The 22,282-nt window shown below is 31.7% G+C and overlaps 4 protein-coding genes across 4 annotated transcripts in view; 1 reads left to right on the forward strand and 3 right to left on the reverse strand.

The window, feature by feature from the left end:
* Positions 1–382: 382 nt before the first annotated feature.
* On the reverse strand, positions 383–550 carry LOAG_04929 (hypothetical protein; the record flags this gene model as incomplete). The annotated part of the gene is made up of 1 exon (XM_003140466.1): positions 383–550. One exon carries the CDS (start codon positions 548–550, stop codon positions 383–385), a length of 168 nt encoding a protein of 55 aa, XP_003140514.1.
* A 3,067-nt stretch (positions 551–3,617) lies between these two features.
* LOAG_04930 (hypothetical protein) lies at positions 3,618–12,999 on the reverse strand (the record flags this gene model as incomplete). The annotated part of the gene is made up of 25 exons (XM_003140467.2): positions 3,618–3,816; positions 4,022–4,116; positions 4,304–4,403; positions 4,511–4,606; positions 4,940–5,121; positions 5,196–5,306; positions 5,524–5,718; positions 5,988–6,125; positions 6,415–6,543; positions 7,020–7,126; positions 7,496–7,722; positions 7,902–8,060; positions 8,280–8,461; positions 8,602–8,733; positions 8,839–8,917; positions 9,025–9,207; positions 9,725–9,837; positions 9,973–10,081; positions 10,254–10,398; positions 10,555–10,810; positions 11,068–11,244; positions 11,420–11,644; positions 12,027–12,161; positions 12,462–12,599; positions 12,901–12,999. The coding sequence occupies 25 exons, from the start codon at positions 12,997–12,999 to the stop codon at positions 3,636–3,638; spliced, it is 3,693 nt and encodes a 1,230-aa protein (XP_003140515.1). The 3' UTR covers positions 3,618–3,635.
* A 1,686-nt stretch (positions 13,000–14,685) lies between these two features.
* On the forward strand, positions 14,686–16,018 carry LOAG_04931 (hypothetical protein; the record flags this gene model as incomplete). The annotated part of the gene is made up of 2 exons (XM_003140468.2): positions 14,686–14,854; positions 15,687–16,018. The coding sequence occupies 2 exons, from the start codon at positions 14,686–14,688 to the stop codon at positions 15,842–15,844; spliced, it is 327 nt and encodes a 108-aa protein (XP_003140516.1). The 3' UTR covers positions 15,845–16,018.
* Positions 16,019–17,449: 1,431 nt separating this feature from the next.
* The window catches only part of LOAG_04932 (myosin), a 5,271-nt gene continuing 438 nt past the window's right edge, over positions 17,450–22,282 (reverse strand). Inside the window, exons 2-5 of the mRNA XM_020446718.1 lie at positions 18,395–18,603; positions 18,210–18,275; positions 17,755–17,872; positions 17,450–17,684 (exon numbers count right to left, since the gene is read on the reverse strand). Coding sequence (XP_020302974.1) covers positions 17,641–17,684; positions 17,755–17,872; positions 18,210–18,275; positions 18,395–18,603 — 437 coding nt within the window. The 3' untranslated portion in view covers positions 17,450–17,640. The remainder of the gene's footprint in view (positions 17,685–17,754; positions 17,873–18,209; positions 18,276–18,394; positions 18,604–22,282) is intronic.

Below are 22,282 nucleotides of genomic sequence, written 5' to 3' on the forward strand. Positions count from 1 at the left end.
AGTAAAAGAAGTTAGGAGAGTAAGATGATGTACTTTGTATATAAAATAGAAAATAGTAAGGAGAGAGAGAGAGAGAGAGAGAGGCGGAGAAAGAGAGGGGAGAGGAAGAGAAAAAGAGAGCAAAGTTTTAGGCAATACAATTTCTCATAGGATAAGCAATCTCAGGAAGACGATAAGAGATTGTCTTATGATCCATCAAATGGTTCCATTATGGAATTCTGGTGAGTTTCTAAATGATAAGAAAGAGAAGGAGAAAAGAGAAGGAAAGAAATGGAGAGAGAGAGAAAAAGAAAGAAAGAAAGGGAAAGAGAAAGAAAGAATTAGACCTCGATAGATAGATAGATAGATGGATGAATGAATGGATGGACAACGGTCGTGACAACTAACCACTACCCTCCAGTGAAAATTGCTCCTCATAAGAATTCGTTGCAGATCCGCGCATTGGTACCATTTTGTTGCTAGGCAGGTCACAGCTACATATATCACTTCGATTGCCAACCTCTCTCTCTCTCCCTCCTCCCCCTGTCTCTCTTTCCCCTCCTATGTACATCTTTCTATTCCTTTTCTTCCTATATCTCCCAATTATTTGTACAGATATGAATCGAGAATTCCCTTAGCTCTCATCCTTCTCCTTCTTTTTTTTACCTTCTCTCTTACTCTCATTTTGCTCTTTTGGCTTCGACCTGTCGATAATTTGTAACAATGTTCTGTATTCATTCATCCTCTATCATTGTCTCATCATCCTTTTTCCCTCCTATGCTACTAATGCTATCATTGTACACTCTAATGTTCCCTACTCTTTGATGACAAATTAAAATTATATTTCAAAACAGGCTTGCTTCTTTCATAGTTTTCAAAAAATTAGCATTTATTGTTGCAAATTTTGCAATAGCTTAAATAGCTTACATCTGAATATGCTAATAGCACTAGAAGCGCTATTATTTATCCTCTTAATAGCATATATCATTGGGGATGGTTATAATATATCAAGAATGATCTTTCTTTATAGTTAGTAAGCAATTGGTTTTTGATCGGTCAAAGATCATTTAAAAGAACGAACAAACACAATTAAACTTCATCCTATGCGTTCCTTTCTTTTTCTTTTTCTTTCTTTTCTTTTTTTTTTTTTTGCTTTTGTCACTTTTTATTATAAAAAGCGAAGAATTCAAACAAATCAAATATTTTCAATTCATTTAAGAAAAGAAAAAAAGAAAGAGAGAAGAGAAAATTATGTTAGGATATACTGGTTTTTATATATATTCAATAAAGATGATACAATTGCTAATATCATTTATTACCTAATATTTGGGTCAACACATTACACAACATACTATATTCTAATCTCTAATCTCTACAAATATCTTATATTACATTGTCCTGGAATATAAATGAATTCTTAAATGCAATAATTATTGATGATAGTTTTGGTTAAATGATTGTGTAATTAATCATTATCTATTATTTACATACAACCCAAATTATCATACAAATAAAAATATGAGGGAGCGATTCATGTTATAAGAAATTTCATATGATCGAAATTTCTTCATGAATTATTGGAAATTTTTAAAGTTTGATGTTCCCCGGAAAGTTCATAAATTTATGGGAAATTTTTGGAGCCAAATTTTTCTTTTTTTACTTGAAGTTCTAACAGCTAATACAATCAGAAATTTCAGTTTTTAATTGTTAAATTTACCATACCATCTAATGCAGTTTGTGCTTTCATTTCGAAGGAACGCATTCAATGTTTAAAAAGTAAGCCTTAATTACCTTTGAAACCCATAAGAGATATCAACCAAGTTAGATGATGACAAAGTAAACTTCATTAGTAGGATGGAAATTAGTAATTTCCTATTATCGGTTTCGTCTTACTCTGCAATTATATTTGAAAAAAAAGACTAAATTTTAAATTAGGGAAATTTGAAAGAAAAAAAGATTTCAAATTTGCAAATGTTAAACAATTTTAAATCTAATCGACAAACAAGAGTGGCTGCTTAGTAACCTTGAAATTAATAATTATCGTTGCGAAAGTAGTAGTCCCAAATTTTGGTTTATCCTTGAAAATTCCATCAATGCCATTCATTCACAGAAGCAACAGACATGTATACCAATCTCACCGACAACCATTATCGAAGAGACAACAATGCTAACAATTGGCATAGGAACTGCTCAGCTCTTTTCATCCCATACATTCGAACATTTCTCAAATGGTCAATGCTACCGTACAGTAATGATTATTGAGGTGAGCGTATTATTTGGTAGTCACCATCATCAGAAATTATTCTACGTAAACAATGACTCATAATACATAAGGGTGAGCTAAAGAGCTAAAACTGTACAAATCGAATTTTTTTTTAATCAAAGAATGGTGGAAAATGAGCCATACTTCTGTAGTTATAGGATATTCAAATATGAAAGACATGCTTCATCATCTCAAAATACATACAACGATGAACTTATTCAAATTAATAATACCACCAGATATTTTGTCTACATAGAACGAATCATTTTGACAATCCCGCTATTTTTCAACATTTAATCATGACCAATTACGTAAACGATACGCGAGATGACATCTAGTTTAACGTAGAGATAAAAAAGTGTAAGCCGATATTAACTAGGCTTTAGCTACTGGTATTTCAACAAATACCACTAAAACGTTCAATTAGACACATCCCATCATCTCATCTCACGTGAAGCAAAAAAAGTATGATATTCATTGGTGCACCAAGGTGTTAATATTTCATCCTTACAAGTCCCATACAAATATAATACTTTGGAATTTCATTTGAAAAAAAGAAAAGTTTTATAAAATTGTTTTGAAAAAAATAATGCGGCACGAGTATACATATGGAAAAATTCTAAAGAATTGAAAAAAGTGAAAGAAAGAACAGGCAAAGAGAAAAAAATGGGATAAGTGATTCAATCACTGGAGACAAAAAAAGGCGAACAATTTGCACTTTCTACACACTGTCAAACACTTCTAAAAATCTTTGATTTTCAAGTTTATATGAAGTTTAGAGGATATCAATTTTTCGCATATTTTTGAACTCATATTTACAAGTACCAATTGCCGTATATCGACAAAGAATTAAGAGTCGCACATCCTGGCGATACCTATTGGTGCATTTGCTGGTGTTTTAGGTACTTTTTTCAAACATTTGATACATCCAAGAAAAATCCTATACTCTCAAAAGTATCACAGTCATTACCGGAACATGAGCAAACACATGAAGTTTAATTTAACGCGAAAACAGCATATTTTATATGGAATTGCTACATAACGAAGGTATGACCTAAAAATTCTCGCGAATAATGCAAAATTAGAATTGCGGAGTGAGAGCATACAATTTTTATAAGAAAGTCCCTTGTAAGGAAGGGAAGTCTGACTCATGAAAACATCTTTCATGTTTTTTTTTCTTTTTTTTGCAAACTTAAATACTTTTTAATAACTTTCTCAGTAAAAACTCCTTCACTTCACATAGCAGAGATTCTAATACTGACTACAATTTCAACAACGAAACAGCTTTCCAGAAACAGGTCGAGCCGCCAATAATTCTCTTGATTTTGGTAACAAGGTGCCGTTACATCGTAACAAAGTGATTTTTTTTTCTCTCGATTCCGGTAACAAAGTGCTAATGATTGTTGTCTAAAAATTGCACTATTTCGGATTGTTGCTTCAACGCTAACATATCTTGCGACAGATGGGTTACAATGGGTAATCCATATGCAACAACAGCGCCACCAGTCATGTATTTCAGCTTGCATGCTGTACGAGCGTATGCGATTGCATCTATCAGTAGTCGATACGATGAGCTGAAATATATTTTAGTTAAGAACTTTATTTTTTTCGAGAGAAATTTCATAAGCACACCGAATTCAAAGGATTTTCCTAATTTAGATATGATTTCATAAGCATGTAATAAATATCACCGAGTAAAATTTATGAAGCGATAAGCGATAAAACAGTTTCAATTGTCCTTGCTAAACTTTAGAAATAAGCTACTTCTTAAAAACTTACTTCGGCCTAATTTTATTACCACTCGATTTTTGAATTTCGGAGAAGCAGAAATCCAGAAGAGCCAACAGCACCCTATCAATTTCACCATCGGTGACCTTAGGCAGATAGACATTAAATTTTTCTAGTTACTTTGAATGCACCTTCAAAAAATGATTTGTATTAGCTGATATCAACTGACCAAACGATATGTGCATCCTCAAATATAAGTTTACACGCAGGAATATACTCTTTACAAAAATATGATTTGGAATCTAATTTTGCTTCTTGTAAACACCAACTTACCATCCAAAGACAACCAACAACACAAGGACATTTTGCTATAATATAATCGTAAATCGCGCCCCTGCCGTCGAATCCTTCGCCCTCGTAAGTTATGCGAACGCTAAAAATTTAATTGAGATCATGACATTAGAAATAAATATGTCCCCTGTCACTTTTGTCTAACTAAAATTCCAACTTCATGAAATCATGCAAAGAAATGTATTAAACCTGGAACATCCCATAAGCAGTGATACGGCGCGAATATTACTTCGTAGTACTGTTGACCTTCCAAAATATCTACCGCCACTTCCATGGCCCATATAACTTCAAAAAGAAAAAACTGAATGATAATGGAAACTGAAATGTGGCTATACATTTTGTTAGAACGCTGAAAACAACATAGCTTAAAAAAGAAAAGGAATTTTCATTGCCTTACAAAGCATGATAGAGTGTAATTTAGCATGAATAAACCTCAGCAATTTAACTTTAAATCATCAGATGCTGATGACACCATAAACAAACATGATAAATACCGAAGTTTCGTAAGACACTATCAAAAATTCAAGAATCCAGAAGAATTTTTGAGATTCCTGAGTTTTTTCTTGAAGTATTTAAAATCTCAAGAGATATAAAAATCACAAAACAAATTAAGCTTACAAGAACATATCACTGGTTTCTAATGAATTGCGCAATTCTTCTGGCTTCGGCGCAGCTCCAATTGTTCCTTTCCAACAAGTATATTTTTCTAGTTCTTTGGAGAGTCTTTTCTGTGTATCCGTCAAATCACCTCCAGGATCAAGCACATAGAAAGAATTCTTCCCATCAACTGTTTTTGGTATCTAAAATTACTATATATAGAAGGAAACTTCTTTTCACCATATTTTAACGGAGAAAGAATAGAAAGTAGGGAAACCTTTTCCGATAGAGATAAAAGTTTCTCGAACAAGTGGAATGACGATATTCTGCAAACGCGCTTGTGCGACTCCATCACCGGCAAAAGTTCGAAAGGGAATGATGCTAGCTCCTGGAAACAAGTCAGTGAGAATGTTAACTAATATCTTTGCAAAGGGTTGGAATGGTGTCCATTTAATTTAGTAAGACTAATTCGTTTCATAGAATCAGAAAATTTTTGCATTTAAATGCAAGTGAAACAGAAAAATTTGGAATTAAATCGAAAAAAGTTTCAAAGTGTTCGCAAGATACATGACCTGAAAAAACTCTACAACAAAAGTTAAACTTACCGGTGAGACGCAAAATAAGACATAACTGTTTGAGAAGTCGCGGAGGAATAACTGTCTTCCGAACTTCGATATCCAATGACTTCGACGGTCAACAATATGTGTGGCAAAAGTTTCATCAAAATTTTCCAAACTTGAAATCCGTTGCACAAGTTGCCGCCAATCTGCCGTCGACAGATCCAAATTCTCGACTAATGTCTAGAAAAAAATTTTAAATCAATTTTAAAAGATCAACATCGCGGTGATTCATTCTTGAAACCCATAATAAAAGAAAAGTTTAACGTTTTAATATTATTTTCATGAAGTTATTAGGTGCTGTATTCATTAAAGCTTCCTTCTTCATATTAGGATATTTTTTTTTCCGAGATCGTGTCATATTTTGCAACACAGAAAAAAGAAGATAGCAAATCAAAAATGAAAAAATTAGGTAACATTTAGGCAATTACTAAAACTGTGACTATACGTACACTTGCAAAGCCTCTTGAAAGTCCACAGTTCACTAACTCATCGATAACTGAGATACGGGCATCACTCACACTGACGGAAGGTAAAAGTAGAGCAGAGAAAATCCCAAACCACTCTGCCTGCACTTCGCTAACCAAAACCTGCAAAAATTTGATGATCTTTATCATTTTCCTGCTTCTGCTACCAAAAAACTTTTTATCTTCATACTTCCTCTTATCTATCTCCTAATTCATTTTGTATTTAGAAAATGCTCTAAAACTTAATAATTAGTCAAAAAAAAAAAGAAAACATCAGAAGCAAAACTTTACGAGGCTATTCACTCAACCTTTTACTCAGACGTTCGTTCGTACCATTACTCAATCTTTGTTATAATGAAGTCACGATTTTTCGAAAATTTGACAAATGCATGATAATTCTAGGAAATTCAACCTTCAGTTTCTTGTCCAATTTTCTCCTTATCTGCCAATATTCTTTCGGATCTGTGCATGTTTTACCAAGATTTCCTGACGCATCATTGTCTGCCAACAAGGTTACGAAACGTTTCAGAAGCACGTCATCCTGAAAGCAATTTTTCTACATTTGATTTAAAAAGGCAAACATTTTTGATCCACCCTCATTATACCTGATTTCTCACTCAAATTTAGCGCTTTTATTTCGAAATTCAACTTTTCTCTATTTGAAGAGTACTAGCTGTGTCCTCCGCACTGTTAATTAGTAGAACTGAGATGTTAAACCTCACTTCACATTCCAATACGTTATGGTATAAATTCCAATGTACAGCGAGTTTTTTTTTTTTTTTTTTTTTGTAATCAAACTGGCGGATACCGTGTCCAGCAGAGCGACCAAAATTAAAACAGAAAACAATCGAGGTAAGTCAACCAAGGCTATATGTTATTATAAAATATAATGCAAATTTCGAGCAAATATTAAAACGAATTCTTATGAAACAAAGACCTACGATCCACCCTATGAGATGGATCGTGTGCCTTTTCATAGCTGTAACCATTAACAAATACTTCCTGACCAGTCATCACCTGTGAAACGAATGCAACTGGCACAACCAATGGTGATCGGCTATTATATAACTTGATTAACCAAAGTATTCGTCTAGAATCCAGAAAAAGTTGCACTACTGTCAAGTCTGAAAATAGTGCAGAATTTGTAATATCCTGCAATTTGCATGAAAAAATTCTAGGAATTTATAATCCGGAAAATGCTGCCAAAAAACAGCGTCACTGAGTCCATAAAAACATGAACATTGTCTGATTTGATGTATTTTATCAGCCTTGCATAATGATTGTCTTATATTCTAGTGAGGTTAAATAAAATCTTGGAACTGCATTTTTTATCAAACAAAAGATGGCATGATTAATAAGTGACACCAAATTATTAAAATAAGACTGGTCAAAACAAGTGTGTGCCGAAAATTACAAATATATAATAATTTGTAGAAGTATTGGAGATGTTGGAGTCATTATATTCAACTACGGAAAGAACTTCAAGAGCCTACCAGATGGCAAACGTTGGACGGCTTTTTTAAACTTTTCGATGGTTTCGAAATGAAAGTTCTGACTCTCCTCTGACTTTTTGTAAATCATGCGAGCCAACTGACGAGTACTGATAAACATCGCTTCATTAAAATAATAAGCGGCACTCCATCCTGGCTCAATCCAATCGGCTTTATATTGGAAAGCACAAACTTGCCCCAAATAGGAACACGTTTGGAATCGCCACTCCCTGAAGTATAACTTCGAACTACGAGTTAAATGAAGGTTAGGCGGAAGCATTAATCCTAGGTTTGAAGGTTAGGCTCGTGTACTATTATTGCTCATCGCAAATGTAACTCTCGTGTGAAAATACGGCAAAATTTTCCTTACTTTTTTGAAATATATACAGAAAAAACAAGGGATTTAAACCTATAGAAAAGGTGAGAAAAGGAATTGAAATCTTTCCGAGCTTCTTCCATTTCCATGTCTATGTAACTAGGAGTGACGTTAGTAACAGTCTTGTGGTTTGTTTTTGAGGTATATTTCTCGAAGCGCAAAGTGGAAGGTGGCCTTGGTGAGCAAAGTGTCCTGAAAAAATGCTGTGGTATAATGCCAGTGAAATAACAAATTACAATGGTAAAATTTCGCCAATTGAACGGATACATATAACCATCCTTAAGAACTAAAGAGCTGCATAGATTTAAGGCTTATTTTTCGGCAGTTGCGGGAGATACCTAAAGAATAAACAGTGCTTCGTTTACAAATATTATCTCATTTACTACGGGTTTAAAAAATTGCACCACGCACAAAGTATTTAGCTCTGACGCAAGATTGATGACAATAGATTTCAGAGGTGAACGCAATCCTGCTTTGATCGGCGAAACATGCAAATGCATCCATTCCAATTTTGGAATTTTCAATGGCGTTCGCGCCAACTGCCGTATTGTTAACCACTGCCAACGAAAGTATATGGGGTCCGTTGAGCATAACTATAAATTTTAATTGTCATATATTGAAAACACTGAAAAAAGATCTACCCAAAATCCTAAGACATTTATTTGTGCTGAAAAGATTTATCAAGGATTAAGCTATAATCTATACATTATATTTAAAAAATTTATAAACGCACTTTTAACGATTCTCTTATTACATCCTGTATGATCTCCGGCTTTTCTTCTTCACCAACTCTTCGAAGCCATCGAATTGCTGCAAGCAAAAAAAGATCTAATGCTGCCAGTGGATATCTTCGTTCTTCGATTGCCTGAAATATATCCAAATACTTGTACAAGCCGATAAGATTTAACGAAGAAAAGTGTGGAAAAGCAAACCTTAACGGAAAATTTAATTAATAAGCAATAGAAACCACCTTATCCGTTGCTTGCTTTTGAAGCGACGAACAAATTGCAATCACATCTAATGCAGTTTCCTGAGGCAGTTTCAGAATCCTATAATGTGCACATTTCACACAACTTTAACAACAGTCGATGAGAACAAAGTCTACAATGTTAACAAATCAGTCCAATAGAACCTAAAAGAAAATATGAAAAGTTACCTCTCGGAAAGCACACGAAACATTCTTGAAGAATATCGATAAAATAGCATCTTTGAAAAAATAGCTTCTATGTGCATCTGTGGATTAATGTCACAAAGTGTGCATATCACACAATCGCAATATTCAACATGCTCTTCCAATATCAATTTATTCTCCATATTTTCTTTATTTGCTTGCGGCAAACTGGAATTTTAAAACGACTTCGCTTGGGTATTTCGCTTGGCCCAGTTTCATGAGGGAATTTAACAGAACTATTAACTGGATGATGCAGCTAAGTTTAAAAATGTAAAACTAAATGGAATTCAGCTCAATCATATTAGGGAACAGTTAATGTCCCTAGAGGAATGGCATAGTTTGGGGTGTTAGCCTTATTTTAAACATCAGTATATTATGAAGAACGTTTCGGATATAACGCCTTTTTTTGAATTTATATTGAGAGTGGAATATACTTTAAAAAAAGATGTCACTCAAAAACTACAAATAATGTGAACAAATAAAAAAGTTCCTTTAAAACAGAGTTCAGCTGCATATGTAAATTAGTAGAATTTTTAAACAATTTTTTGTTATAATTATTAATCATTAACGAATTGGAGATCCAAGCTAGAAATATCCTTGAACTGATCATGATTACCAACAAACAATACTAAAAATTATCTTCTGATCTTATACACAAAATTAAATGATATATAATATAACTTACTTGTTTGGCTCATCTTCAGTGAGATCTATTATTTTTTGATCTTTAGAAGACAAATTAAGCTTTTTGTTCTGCATTTCTTTGTCTACACAAACAGAAGTTTCGTTCCTCGATCTCTTAAGCAACGGCAATTATTTATAAAACTGGGAAATGCCACTAGTAAACACGATGTCTAGTAGATGGTATTTTCTAAAAAGCTCGAAATCAACAGGAAAATTGGACTAAAACAACTGAACTTAAGCACAACTCACATTCCATAGAGAAGCAATAACCGGTCGAAATGGATCTGGGCGAACGTTCACACTATTACCATGGGCAAGTGTCGATGTTAGAAATAAAACGTTTAACACTGCCAAACACCTAGTAAAAAGTTAAAAACTAAGAAACATCAAATAGTTACACAAGATTTTACTAAGAATAACGGTAGAAAAAAAGTGAAAAAGCATACTGAAAATTTGGTAATTTTCACATGATTATTGAATCTTGATTTTCGTATAGCAATCAGTTAACAGTCAATACGCTAAACACGAACCTTTGCAAATTCGTTGTTTTTAGAACCTGATGCAATAATTTCAGCCCTTCACTTTCACTCTCTCGAAGAATTCCCAACTCGATATATTTAAAACACAGCTGCAGTACCACTTTGAAATGCTCTGCCAGGACTGCGCTTAATTTCACTAAAAAATGAAATAATTATTTTCAGAACACTACATTATCATAAATTAGAGTCCTTATTATGTTTGGGAATTAGACAATCTTTTAATCAAAGGTTAGTTTTAAATCTCGGAATGCAATAATATGAATCCTTGACCAGAAACTGGTTTACCTCTTACTTCTGGTTCCAAAAAACAGTGACTTCCAAGCATGCCATTTCAGCCAATATTCATCGAAAATATTAATAAATTGAGGCTGAAGTTTTGAACTTACGGTACTCATCAATTTTGTTTCTTGAAATTCACCGCCAGCAAATGCAGCGCAACCGGCATCTTCTTCTTTCATATCGCTACCATAATATACGCTACTTCGACATTTCACTAACGTTTCGTAACGTGCTTTTACGAAATCCATATTTTGTAATGGATCACCAATCTATAGCAAAACTTGTACAGCCTAAGGTAATTGTGACTAATTTCTGGTGAAACACATAAGACACGGCCTACGGAAATGCAAATATGGAGAATTTCAACACAACAACAACAAAATTAGTGAAAGCAGAAAAAACCGGACAGCTTGATTAGTATTTGAAACTTTTTTTATAAATGCAATATTTAGCCATTAATCTATCAGTTATTGCAATTATGCTTGAAAATTATTTAAAAAAATTCAAACTAAGGGGTTGTACACACCAATGTTAAATCAGCGTATGGAAAATGGTTAGCAGCTATCAAAATCCGTTTAACAAGAATCTGTGCTTCATATTGTTGGAAAGTCTTTGCTTTCGATTTCGCGAGAAGAGATTCGAAAGACTGCATAGTTTTAAGGATATGGTCTTGCTCTGACAATGCATCGCCGTAGTAGTGACCCTAGATGAAATTAATTTAATTAATGAATTTACCCATTACTTGAAACCTTTCACCTTTTAACTAAGTCTACTTCTAAATAATTAAACAACTGATTTTGTATTATCACAATTCCAACTCTCCTTCATGAGATATCTAATACAACTAATTTTACTTCAAACGGGACGCATAGTCATACCACTGTTTTTCCCGTATGTAGATGAATGATATCATTAATAACTTCATTAATGATTTCTTTGTGAATAGAGTACATCCGTTTCACTTCTTCTTCACAAAGCACCTGCGTTTTAGCTAATGACCAATATCCTAGAAGGCATAGCCAGTACGTGAGCAATAATCGTGAATGGCAGTCGCCTTCATTTAACCTCACGACATGTCCCAAGCAAATAATGGCTTTTGTGTACTGGAAATAATCTTTCTAAGATGTATTATATAATCAAGCATGAACGTGATACCATGTTAATCTTTTCAAAATCTTATAAATTGCATAATATGCCTTGCAATTTTACTGAGAAACTAAGATGAAAGAAAAAAAGCTTCAAATCAAAATGAATTTGCACAGATCAAGCTATTGATCGGATAACCATTAAATTTCACTGCAATCAAATTGTCACCAGAAAATAAAGTTTACATACTCGATATTCATAAATTTGCAGTAGAGTTAGTGCATATTGAATATACAAACTTTATTTTTTCGGCAGAAAAAAAAAACTACTCAAGATCCAAAAAGGAAAAAAACTAAAAATAAACAAGACAAGCCTCATCAGAATAAAGAAGCAAAAAACAAAACAAGCCTCATCAGAATCAAGCAAACACGCAGCAAGTAGTTTTGCATGCCTGCTGTATTTCCGCTGTTCTGCCGGGTCAGCAATTGCGAGCACTGCAGGAGCTAAACGTGAATTCCATACGAAGAAGGCATCCTAAACTCGAAAAACTATAGCTTAAAGCAAATCAATAGTTATAACGAAAGCAAAGATCAGTATTTCAAAAATATGGCAATAAATACAATGCAAATTGGAGTAAAATCTTCTAAACCGTAATAAATTAATTACAGTTATGCATCTAAGAACATGAGCGCGGATAATAACTGCTTATCTCACGTCTGTTCTACCGCTCAGTACTGTTCAGAGGGATGAGGTTGATTAAGCAGAATACATCAATATCCCCTGATATCTTTCATAATCTAATCTTTTGTAATTTATTGCTTGTAATGCACATACTTGCAAATGTTGATGAGGTTTATATTTCTCCAAGCATTTTATTAGTAACCGAATTATCCTCACATGCTTCACAGTTGAGGAAAGATTGTAAAAATCTGCACTGTTGGTATCAAATAACTCTTTCAGTGCATCGTAGATCTTAAAATAAATTTTAAGTTGAAATACTATGAATTCATATAATTTTGTAGAATATATTCCAGGACGTTGAAGAATTCATGTTCTTTCATACCTAAAGAATCTGATGGGATACTCAATATAACAATTATTACGAGTGAATTCAGTTTTCACACCAACTGTTTGACAGTACTAAATTAATTTCAGCATACTTAAATTCATTTCGTAATTGAATTACATGATATAAGCATCTAATAATTTCGAATTTAAAATCCTAAAATTTACAAGGAATATGTTTTTTTTGGCAATTTGACAGAAATATAACCTCTCTTCTTGCGCTCATTGTTGCAACGATATGATTTTTCATGTGCAATAATAATTCTTTTTTCATAGAATCTAATTGACGTTTGCCTTCCCGAACCATCCTGAAATTCTTTGGAAATAATTTTAAAAAAAGTGAATAGGTAATGAAACAACGTGCAACTTTATACTTAGCACATTCCATAACTTTTACAATCATTAGTTCAGTATGTAAAATGACAACTTTAAAATCCTGAGAGTTGAATCAACTTAATTAAATTTAGACTTGAATCTTATGCAATTAACGTTAAATGTTAGAATTAGAAACTCTTCTCTACCACTTATTTGCGGAGACTTACATTGATTCATGTCAGGCTTTCAAATAAGAGGCCAAGATAAGACTTCAATAATAAACAAATATTAGCGACATAATGCATCTAATATAAGTAACCTCAATAATGCTGCTGAATTGATAGGTATGCAAAGATAGTGAGGACTGCAAGCACAATAATGAATCAAAGGAAACATTAGCATCATTAAATGCTAACTGAACAATGGTTCATTAGTTCTAATTTTTCTTTCCAATCGATATAAATTCATTTCTCGCTAACAGTACTACTGTCTGCAGTATTGCACAGCCACTCATTCAATTAATCCTTCCAGAATAAATTCATGTACAATAAGTCTGGAGTGCAAAACGATACAATGACGCTGCATACGGTGTAATATTATTTAGTATGGAAGAGTAGACTGTAGCAAAAAATAAAATATTGATATGAGTAATACTCACTCGTTAGAATTACTCACTGCTTTCTAAGGTTTTTGTAAGGCCTGTAACCGTTATCCCTGTGGATTTAGAAGGTAAGCTTGGCAATAGTTAAAAACAATTTTTAGTATTTTCATTAACATCGTTTGATTCAAGAGACCTCGAAGAGGTAAAAACTGTCCAAATTACACAAGCCATGTCTCAGACATAAGGAAAACGTGAATAATGAAAGGGACTTAATTCAATCATAGTAAAGTGTCGAAATTACATAAGTCATGTCTCAAACGTAAAGAAAAACAAGAGATGAAAGATGCTTAATTCAATCGCAGTAACATATCCAAGTTACACAGGCCACGTCTCAACCTGTTCAAATTACACAGGTCACGTCTCAAACGTATCACGTCACACAGATCACGTCTCAAACGTAAGGAAAACGTGAGCGATGAAAGGAAGAAAATTTTGAAATTTGAAGTGGTGGAAATGTAGCAATTGGTTAACTGCAGGAGTCTCTCCACTGTTGCAGCTCGAATCGTTTTCTCCTCTTCATTTGTTGGCTCTCTTCTTGTTGGTTTGGTGTGTAGTTTGTGAGGTAGTGTTATTTTGTAGTTATGAGACATTTACCGTCCGGGAGGTAAATACATTTGATTAGTTGCTTTGACGGACGTTATTCATTACGTCTGTCACATATCACGTCTCTTCTGGATTGCCCTGTCACACATCACATCTTTTCTGGATTGCCCTGTCATACATCACATCTCTTCCGGATTGTTCTGTCGCATGCTAAGTCTTTTCTGGGTAGCCCTCTCATGCATGACTTTTCTTTCAAGTGGTACTTTCAATCTTTTTTGTTAAAAGTACTACACATTGATATTAATTCATTGCACGGATTATGTTTTTTAACTGGGAAATTTATCTACTGGTACTTTTGTGAAGATATTTACTTTTTATTAATTGTTAAATAAAATTCGCTTGAAGATAATAATCAAGATTAAGTCAGAAGTTTCGGATTTAATCAAATTATGTGATTTGAAGTTTCCAGTGAAAATGGCTCAAGCAACAGTTGTCATGAAGCAAGGATTTACGTTAATGAAGCAGGCTGCAGGGCAGATGGCTCATTTATATGGTCAAATGGTACATACGATGAAGACCAATGTAATCCTACGACCGATGTACAAGTGGTGGGAAGGAAGATTTTGGCTCAAGGAAGAATCGTGTAAGTTTCTTGTTTGTTGAATGAAGCAATATAGTTCTTACAAATGATTTGTCGATTATATGGTTCAGTCATTGTAAAATGCTGTTCTTAAACAGTCAAATGCAATTAACAGAGTGATAAGTAGCTAATTCTTGAAGTGTTAGAAAACAAGTAAATGTTTCCTAACGTTTTCCGGATTCTCATGATGCAGAACATTCAATGGTTTATTAGAAGAATAAGGTTAGCCATTTATTGCGATTGTAGCCACATTAGTACTTTTAAATTAATGATCCAAATTCAGGACATTCTTAAGGTTATAAAAGGTGGGTGGTTATAGTCTTTAGTTTTATTCATGAAAGACCTTTATTCCACTTGAAATGTTTCTTCCAACATGCAATAAAGCGTTTTCTTAAATTGTTTGAAGCGAGTACATGAAAGACGAGTACACGCATTAGTAAAACTGCGAAAAAATCGTGTTTGAAACAATCGTGCTGGAATTACTTTGAGAAGGAGGAGTGGTTGAAGGAGAATAATTGTGCAAGTTATGGTTGTATGTTAACTCACTGTACCATATATTGGATTTATTTCATTGCAGCGTGGTTATTTAGAGTTATTAGTTTTTGATCAGGCCTCCTATCGTCCCACGTGAAATGTTTTTTCCAACACGGAATATAGCGTTTTCGTAAATTGTCTGAAGCTGCTGTCATACTGTTATTGGCCATACTTTTGCTTACAGTCTAATGAAAGTCGGAGAATGCATTTTGTATAAGCATACAATCAACATATAGTTGTTTTCATAGAGAGTGACATTTTTCATTCTGATTCATAAAATTTTCACATCTTGTTTCTTCAGGTTATTTAAACCGTGGTCGTGCCAGATTGTATACGTATTTGTTGATATTCTTGCTCATTCGATCGCGAAGTGCAAAAAACAAAGCTGAAACTGAGGCGCTGAAAGTGCAAAGCAAGGAGCAAATCATTGCGACGGCTTTGCGGTGCAGCGCACGATGATCTTAATGAGTGTCTTATTTTTGATAGATATTCTTTAGATGATTAATTTGCGTTTGCTGATTTGATTGTGTGCTAGCATAAAAAGCAAATCTTTATTGCAGCTGGAATAAAATATCTATATAAACTGCTTCTGTGACAAAAGATAAAGTGATGCGAAAATCCATTTTAAAACCAGTGAATGCATGAGCCGTCAAATTAGCCTTAGAACACTGAGCTATCTGATCTTATCGACCTTTTTTTCATATTTCTTAAAACGATTCTGTCTGCATTTTTTTTCTACTACGAGGAATTTTTGCGAGATAACATACTAAGCAATGTTGAGTCTGTTGGATACTTTTGAGTTTTAATAGTGCGAGGGAATACAGATTGCTTCCGAAAATTCAGTTCAAATTAGTCGAGCTAGCTTTAGATTAAAAATATAATTTAGTTTTATGAAAAGGACCGGTTATGGAAATTCTACAACAAGTTTACATGTTTAATTTCTTCCTTTACCGGAAAATAAGCTTGCACTACTCTCGTCGATCTCGTTTATAAGTGGATATCGATTGGTCGTGAGTAATTTTGTTGAGTTTACTCTCCAGTTCCTTTTATCCAATCCAGAATAATTTCATTACTTTTCTATCCTGATGACGAGATCTACTTTTCGTCATATTGTGCTTTTCATTTGCGAATAAACATATTTTTCACAATTAATTATTAGCAAATCATTAAATAAGCGTATAGCTGAATAACTTTATCTTTGAGTTGAATCTTTATTATATTTAGAAACAACTTTGCAAATAATCTAGCTCTCTCTCTCTCCCTCTCCCTCTCTCTCTCTCTGAAGAAAAGAGGTGATGGATTCATGAAGAATTCAGTTGCTTTGCTTGAATTTTTCTGTTTTATCATACCTATGAAATATAGGATGCCCGATTATTTCATAGAGCAAAGTGGCTTACTTAACAATCCTGAAATGGATTAGCTGCTCGAATCATTAAACTGTTTGATTTTATCCATTCTTCAATTTGAAAAACTTAATCTAAATTTTATTGATAAAAATATATAAAATGGAATAAATAATACACAGATCCAAATTTATTTATATATGACGAATAATATTGTATAGGATGTTGATATATGCGAAGGGAAAAGCATGTAAAAAGTATCATGAATAAATATATTCAAAAAAATCTATCAACCCACTTTTAACATTCAAAATTTTCAAAATATTTATGCAAATTTCATTGAATATAAAAAAAAAAAAGAAGGAAATCACCGAAATAATTTATTGACCACAAAAATGACCAATGTTGTATATATGGATTGCATAGATTTTTTTTTTATCAGCCTATTTCTTGAATATCCTCATGTTACAAGATGATAAATATTGAACTAAATTGAGCGTAATTTATAGAATTAGCAATACTATGGAACATTTTAAGATAATGATGAAGTCAGATGAAGGATGTTTTGAAAGTATGCAAATTAATTAATTAATACTTATGAAGGAACTGCATTAATTGGCTCATGCATTTTTTTTTTCGAAGTTTTATTTATTCTTTTTTTCTAAGTTTTTATTTTCTATAACATAACACAAACTTTTCATATCATTGTTATCAACTATTCTTTTTTAGCTTTATTTAATGCAAAAAAAAAAGAAAGAAAAGAAAGTAAGAATTGACAGAATTAATCTGAATTTAGTCGAAATTTTTAGAAGAAAATTGATGAATGAATGAAATTGATTAAAGATCAAGTCTTCTGTTTACTGATTGAAGTACAGTAATACTTTGTTTCATTCAGCAATCACCAATACCAATTCATTCCTCCGGAAACGGTCCAGCTAGTACCTTTTTGACGAATGCTTAAATTGATAACATTACATATGAAGTGGGAATAATGCATTAATTAATCGTTAAAATTAATTTAATTACCTTCATAGGTAACCATTCCTTCCGCATCTTCCGAACCTTTCAGTATTTCATCCGCTTCTTCAGCTGACAAACGCTCACCTAATGCCATCAACACATGCCTTAATTCTGCTGCCATAATCTGAAGTTTATTAATATTAGTTCATTTCCATTTATTAAATATTCTATTGATTTCCTCAATTCTAATTTCACCCGTTGAATTCATCATCAGTAATGGAATATGCACAATTGAAAAAAGCTAATTGTTTTTTTTCATCGATTTATTTAGCTTCCTGTTAACGGAACTTTCGGGAAAGTCAAAGTCATCTTCATTTTCTAGCAATGTATCAACAAGAAATCATAGATTAAAAATCTCCTGTTAATGGAACTCTCGGGAAAGTTAAACTCATTTTCCTTTTCCCTATAATGTTTCAACGAAATTTGATCAATAAATATATCAAAAATTTTAAATGATGTACCTTTCCTGATTCTTCCTTATCGAAAACTTTCAACCCTTCGACAAAATCCTGGAACGTTCCTTGTTCCTAAAAAGTCATCAATCGATCCCAATATTTAACTAAGTAATTAATTCTAATTAATAATTAAACAATTAATAATCAATAATTTTTTATACATTATCAAAAAAATTTTAATAAAATTAAACCTTCTCTTTGCTTAATTGCTCATAAATTGGCATCCATTCTTCAAATGTTAAACGTTTTTCACCCTTTCGTTTATATTCATTTCCACTTGCTTTAACAACCATTGCATTAGTTGGCTTAAGACCTGCTGCTCGTACCACATCACCAATTTGTGTACCATCAATTTTACCATCTAATTCCTCATCATACAATAGAAATATTTCCTTGAGTTCTGCAAATTATTATTGATTATTTATAGTTTAACATTCTTAAATGTTATCATTTATTCTATAAAGGTTATCATTTGTCATCAAAATTTCTTCCTGAATGTTATACTTTATTTCATTCAATTCATTCATTCATCATAAACTGTTTCTTTTGTTAAGTAATATATTTCATTGATTACTGTAATCAAAATATGATAATTTATCAGTGTTTTTTTTTTCTTCTTCTCTCTCTTCAATTTATCATTATTCTTCTTATTGTTAAATCATCTTTCTAATTAATACCATAAACTATTTATGGAAGTATAGTATATTGAACTTAATGCTAATTCTCAATCATATTTTTAATCTTTTATAAATATAATTTTTTGTATTTTTACTAAAGAAATAAGTAAAATATCTTAAAGTATATTTTCATTTTTTGGATACTGTAAAGCTTATGAAGGTTAATATTATGGTAGCACATTCGGCAATCAATCATTAAAATGAAAAATTTTCAAGTAGACGCAAATTGGGAACTAAAACGATGTTATAAAGATAATTGAGTAATGCGGAATAGTAATATAAGTAAGCAAAATTAACGTGTAAAATTTAAAAAAAAGATAGGAAAAACAAAGTTGAAATAAATTGAGCAAATTTTCAAAAAAAAAAAAAAGAAACTAAAATTGTAGTAGGAAATTTTCTTGATAGGAACAAGCCCTGTATTTCCGGCTTGGTTAAGGATAAGCTTTTTTTTTTCCCGGAAAATTAACCACCAAGTCATTTATTTCTTAGATTTGCTGTGAAAGGCAAGCAATTTTATGTGTTTGATATTAAAATTCATTTTGGAAGTTTACAACAATCAGAATAAATTTGATCGATTAATTTTGGTTCTTAGTATCCCTCATACCTATTGCAACATTTTGAAATTTGTAGAATGAGCTACCGGAAATAATTTTGATAAATAAATACGGATTCTACATATTGAAATTTAAATCTTATATGATAATTGATTTTCATTGTACATCTTAGAAGAGGAAATTCTAAATGATTGGGTCAAAGGTGATTGGGCAAATTGTGCTTTTAATTTTTTCATGATCCATTATTTGTCCTGCAGACTAATTTGTCCTTTTATTAATTGCACAACAGTTTTTTTTTTTGTAATAATACAGGTAAATAGTAAAGTCTAATATATAAAAAAAGGCATAGGGATTTTATTAAGTTTCAAGTTGAGAACTACTAATTTATTTTTATAGAATAATTTTTTAAATCTTAATTTTCGATTTCTTATTTAAAATTTAATTTCTTAAATAGTTTTCTGCAATGGAACAAATAATAATGCAATTGTTTTGTATCATTTGAGAGTTTTATAAAGCAGAAAATTTCATTTCTTCAAACAAAGCCATTTCACAAATATGTGTAATGAACAGAAGAAAAAAAAAAAGAAAGAATAAGCTTAGTGATATTCTGGATAGCCTGTGAAAAATGAAAAATGACCATTGTCCAGAATATCTCAGGAGTTTCTAGAGTCATAGTATCACTTAGAAGAAGTGATAATCTACAAAAATAATAATAAACAAATAATGTAAATATTTCCAACAACAATAAAACAATGAAAAAATTTTTATAAATCAAATATAATGTTTTGATATAGATTTACAGGTATGTCAAAACATACCTGCGGATTTTACGGCTAGTGAATTATTGGTCAAGGAAATGATCCAGTAAAGGATAAGGGAAATGAAAATTAAATCATATTTTGGGATAAATTCATTTAATAAATTTTTAAACAGATATTGAAAAGTTGTAAAAAAAGTGACCTCATATTTCGTTATTCCAAATAAAAAGTTGAAATGAATTGGAAAACAAAAAGACCATAGAAATTGTAAATTATGAATGTATAATTTTCACTAGTAACTTCAGGATCCGAAATATTGGCCTCAAAATTTTCTTTCATATCATTAAACTTTCGGATATAAACGGGAAATATTTATTGTCTCGGTTAAGGTAAATCTATCTGCCGGAAAATCACAAAAAGAGCGGTGAAACTTTCATGTCATTAAGTTTCCGGATATAAGTGGAAAGTGGTTGTTGTCCTAGATCAGGATAAATCTACCAGCCAGATAATTTTCTAGACCAGGATAAATCTATCTGCTAGATAATCATAAAAAGAGTGGTAAAATTTTCATATCATTAAATTTTCTTTCAATCATTAAATTTCCGGATATAAGTGGGAAATGGTTATTGTTCTAGATCAGTATGAATCTAGACCAGGATAAATCGATTTGCCAGAAAGTCACAAGAAGAGCTGTAAAACTTTCATATCTCTAAAATTTTTGGATATAAACAAGGAACGATTGCTGTTCTGGATCAGGATAAATCCTTCTATCACACAATCATAAAAAGAGGGATTATATTTAAGAATAAAAGAATGAAAAATATCTGGCAGGAAATAAAGTTGAAAAAAGAAAATGAAAATCATAAATATATCATTTATTTCAGGTTCATTCTAATTTTAATACTTTAGATTTATTAGATTTATAATATTTTTAGATAAATTAAAAGTTTCCACAAAAATTTCTTTCAAAATTTTTGATATTTGGTTCAATTTTTACAATTCATTTATTTATTTCTCTAAGTTACAATAGGATAATTTAGTATGAAAGAAGAAAAAAAAAACTTATTGCATTTATGAGTATCATAAAAAATTAAGGTATTTCAACAAGAAATTGCTAACAAGGATAATATTGTTTACGGTAGAATGACAAATAAGAACTATGGCTATCAAACAAGATGAAATTTATTTTTCCTTATAACAATTAAAATTACCATGATTTATTCGTCTAATTATAACTCATATTAAAATGAAAATGGATTTTGCATATTTATCAATCGATTAAACTTTCTTTTTTTTTTTTTGTCAAATATTAATTTTTTGAAACTTATAAAGATTAGCATATTGTAACTAACAATTTATTCCTGTTCAAAATGAAGCGCAAATATTTCCAAAAATATGGTATCATTATAAGAAAATAGGTTTGTTATTTAATAAAATTCAACAATTTTCAAACAAAATTCGGATCTATTTTGGGATATGGTAACAATTCGGATCCGGAAAAAACATCAGGAAAAATTGCCTACTATTTCTTTCTTCTTTCTACTTTTTGCATCAATCGATGAAAAAAGCAACAAGTAAGTGAAATTTAAGAAGCATTATTGCGCATATTTTCCGGATAGCTATTACTTTCCGTAAATTTTCTTCAAATAATCGGATATTCTCGATTTAAACGATATTACTGAAGAATTGGACACTAAGCTGAATAGCGCCTTTATTTAGCTTATCTTTTCAGAAATATTGCATATAAATTGCCAAAAATAATCACCAATCTTTTGATTCCAATCATAAACCTGTCCTGTCAACCATTTGTCAATTCATTTACATAAAGTTGAATGAAACTACAATTGTGTTGTGTAGATTAGAAATGATAAGCGACAAAATTTCACTCATTCATATCATTATGTTCCTATACTGATCACTAACATAATCTTATCTATTATAATATACAATTACCTCTAATGTTTATTTATGATAACGATACTGATACTAGTTCCACTTTTTTTTTTTTATTTATACAAATTATCTTTTCAAAGATATTCTACAAAAAAAAAAAGAAAAAACAAAAACATCCATTATCCTTTCAGGTGATC

This window comes from Loa loa, assembly GCF_000183805.2.
Source record: "Loa loa unplaced genomic scaffold supercont3.270, whole genome shotgun sequence".
In the NCBI taxonomy this organism is placed as follows: Eukaryota; Metazoa; Nematoda; class Chromadorea; order Rhabditida; family Onchocercidae; genus Loa; species Loa loa.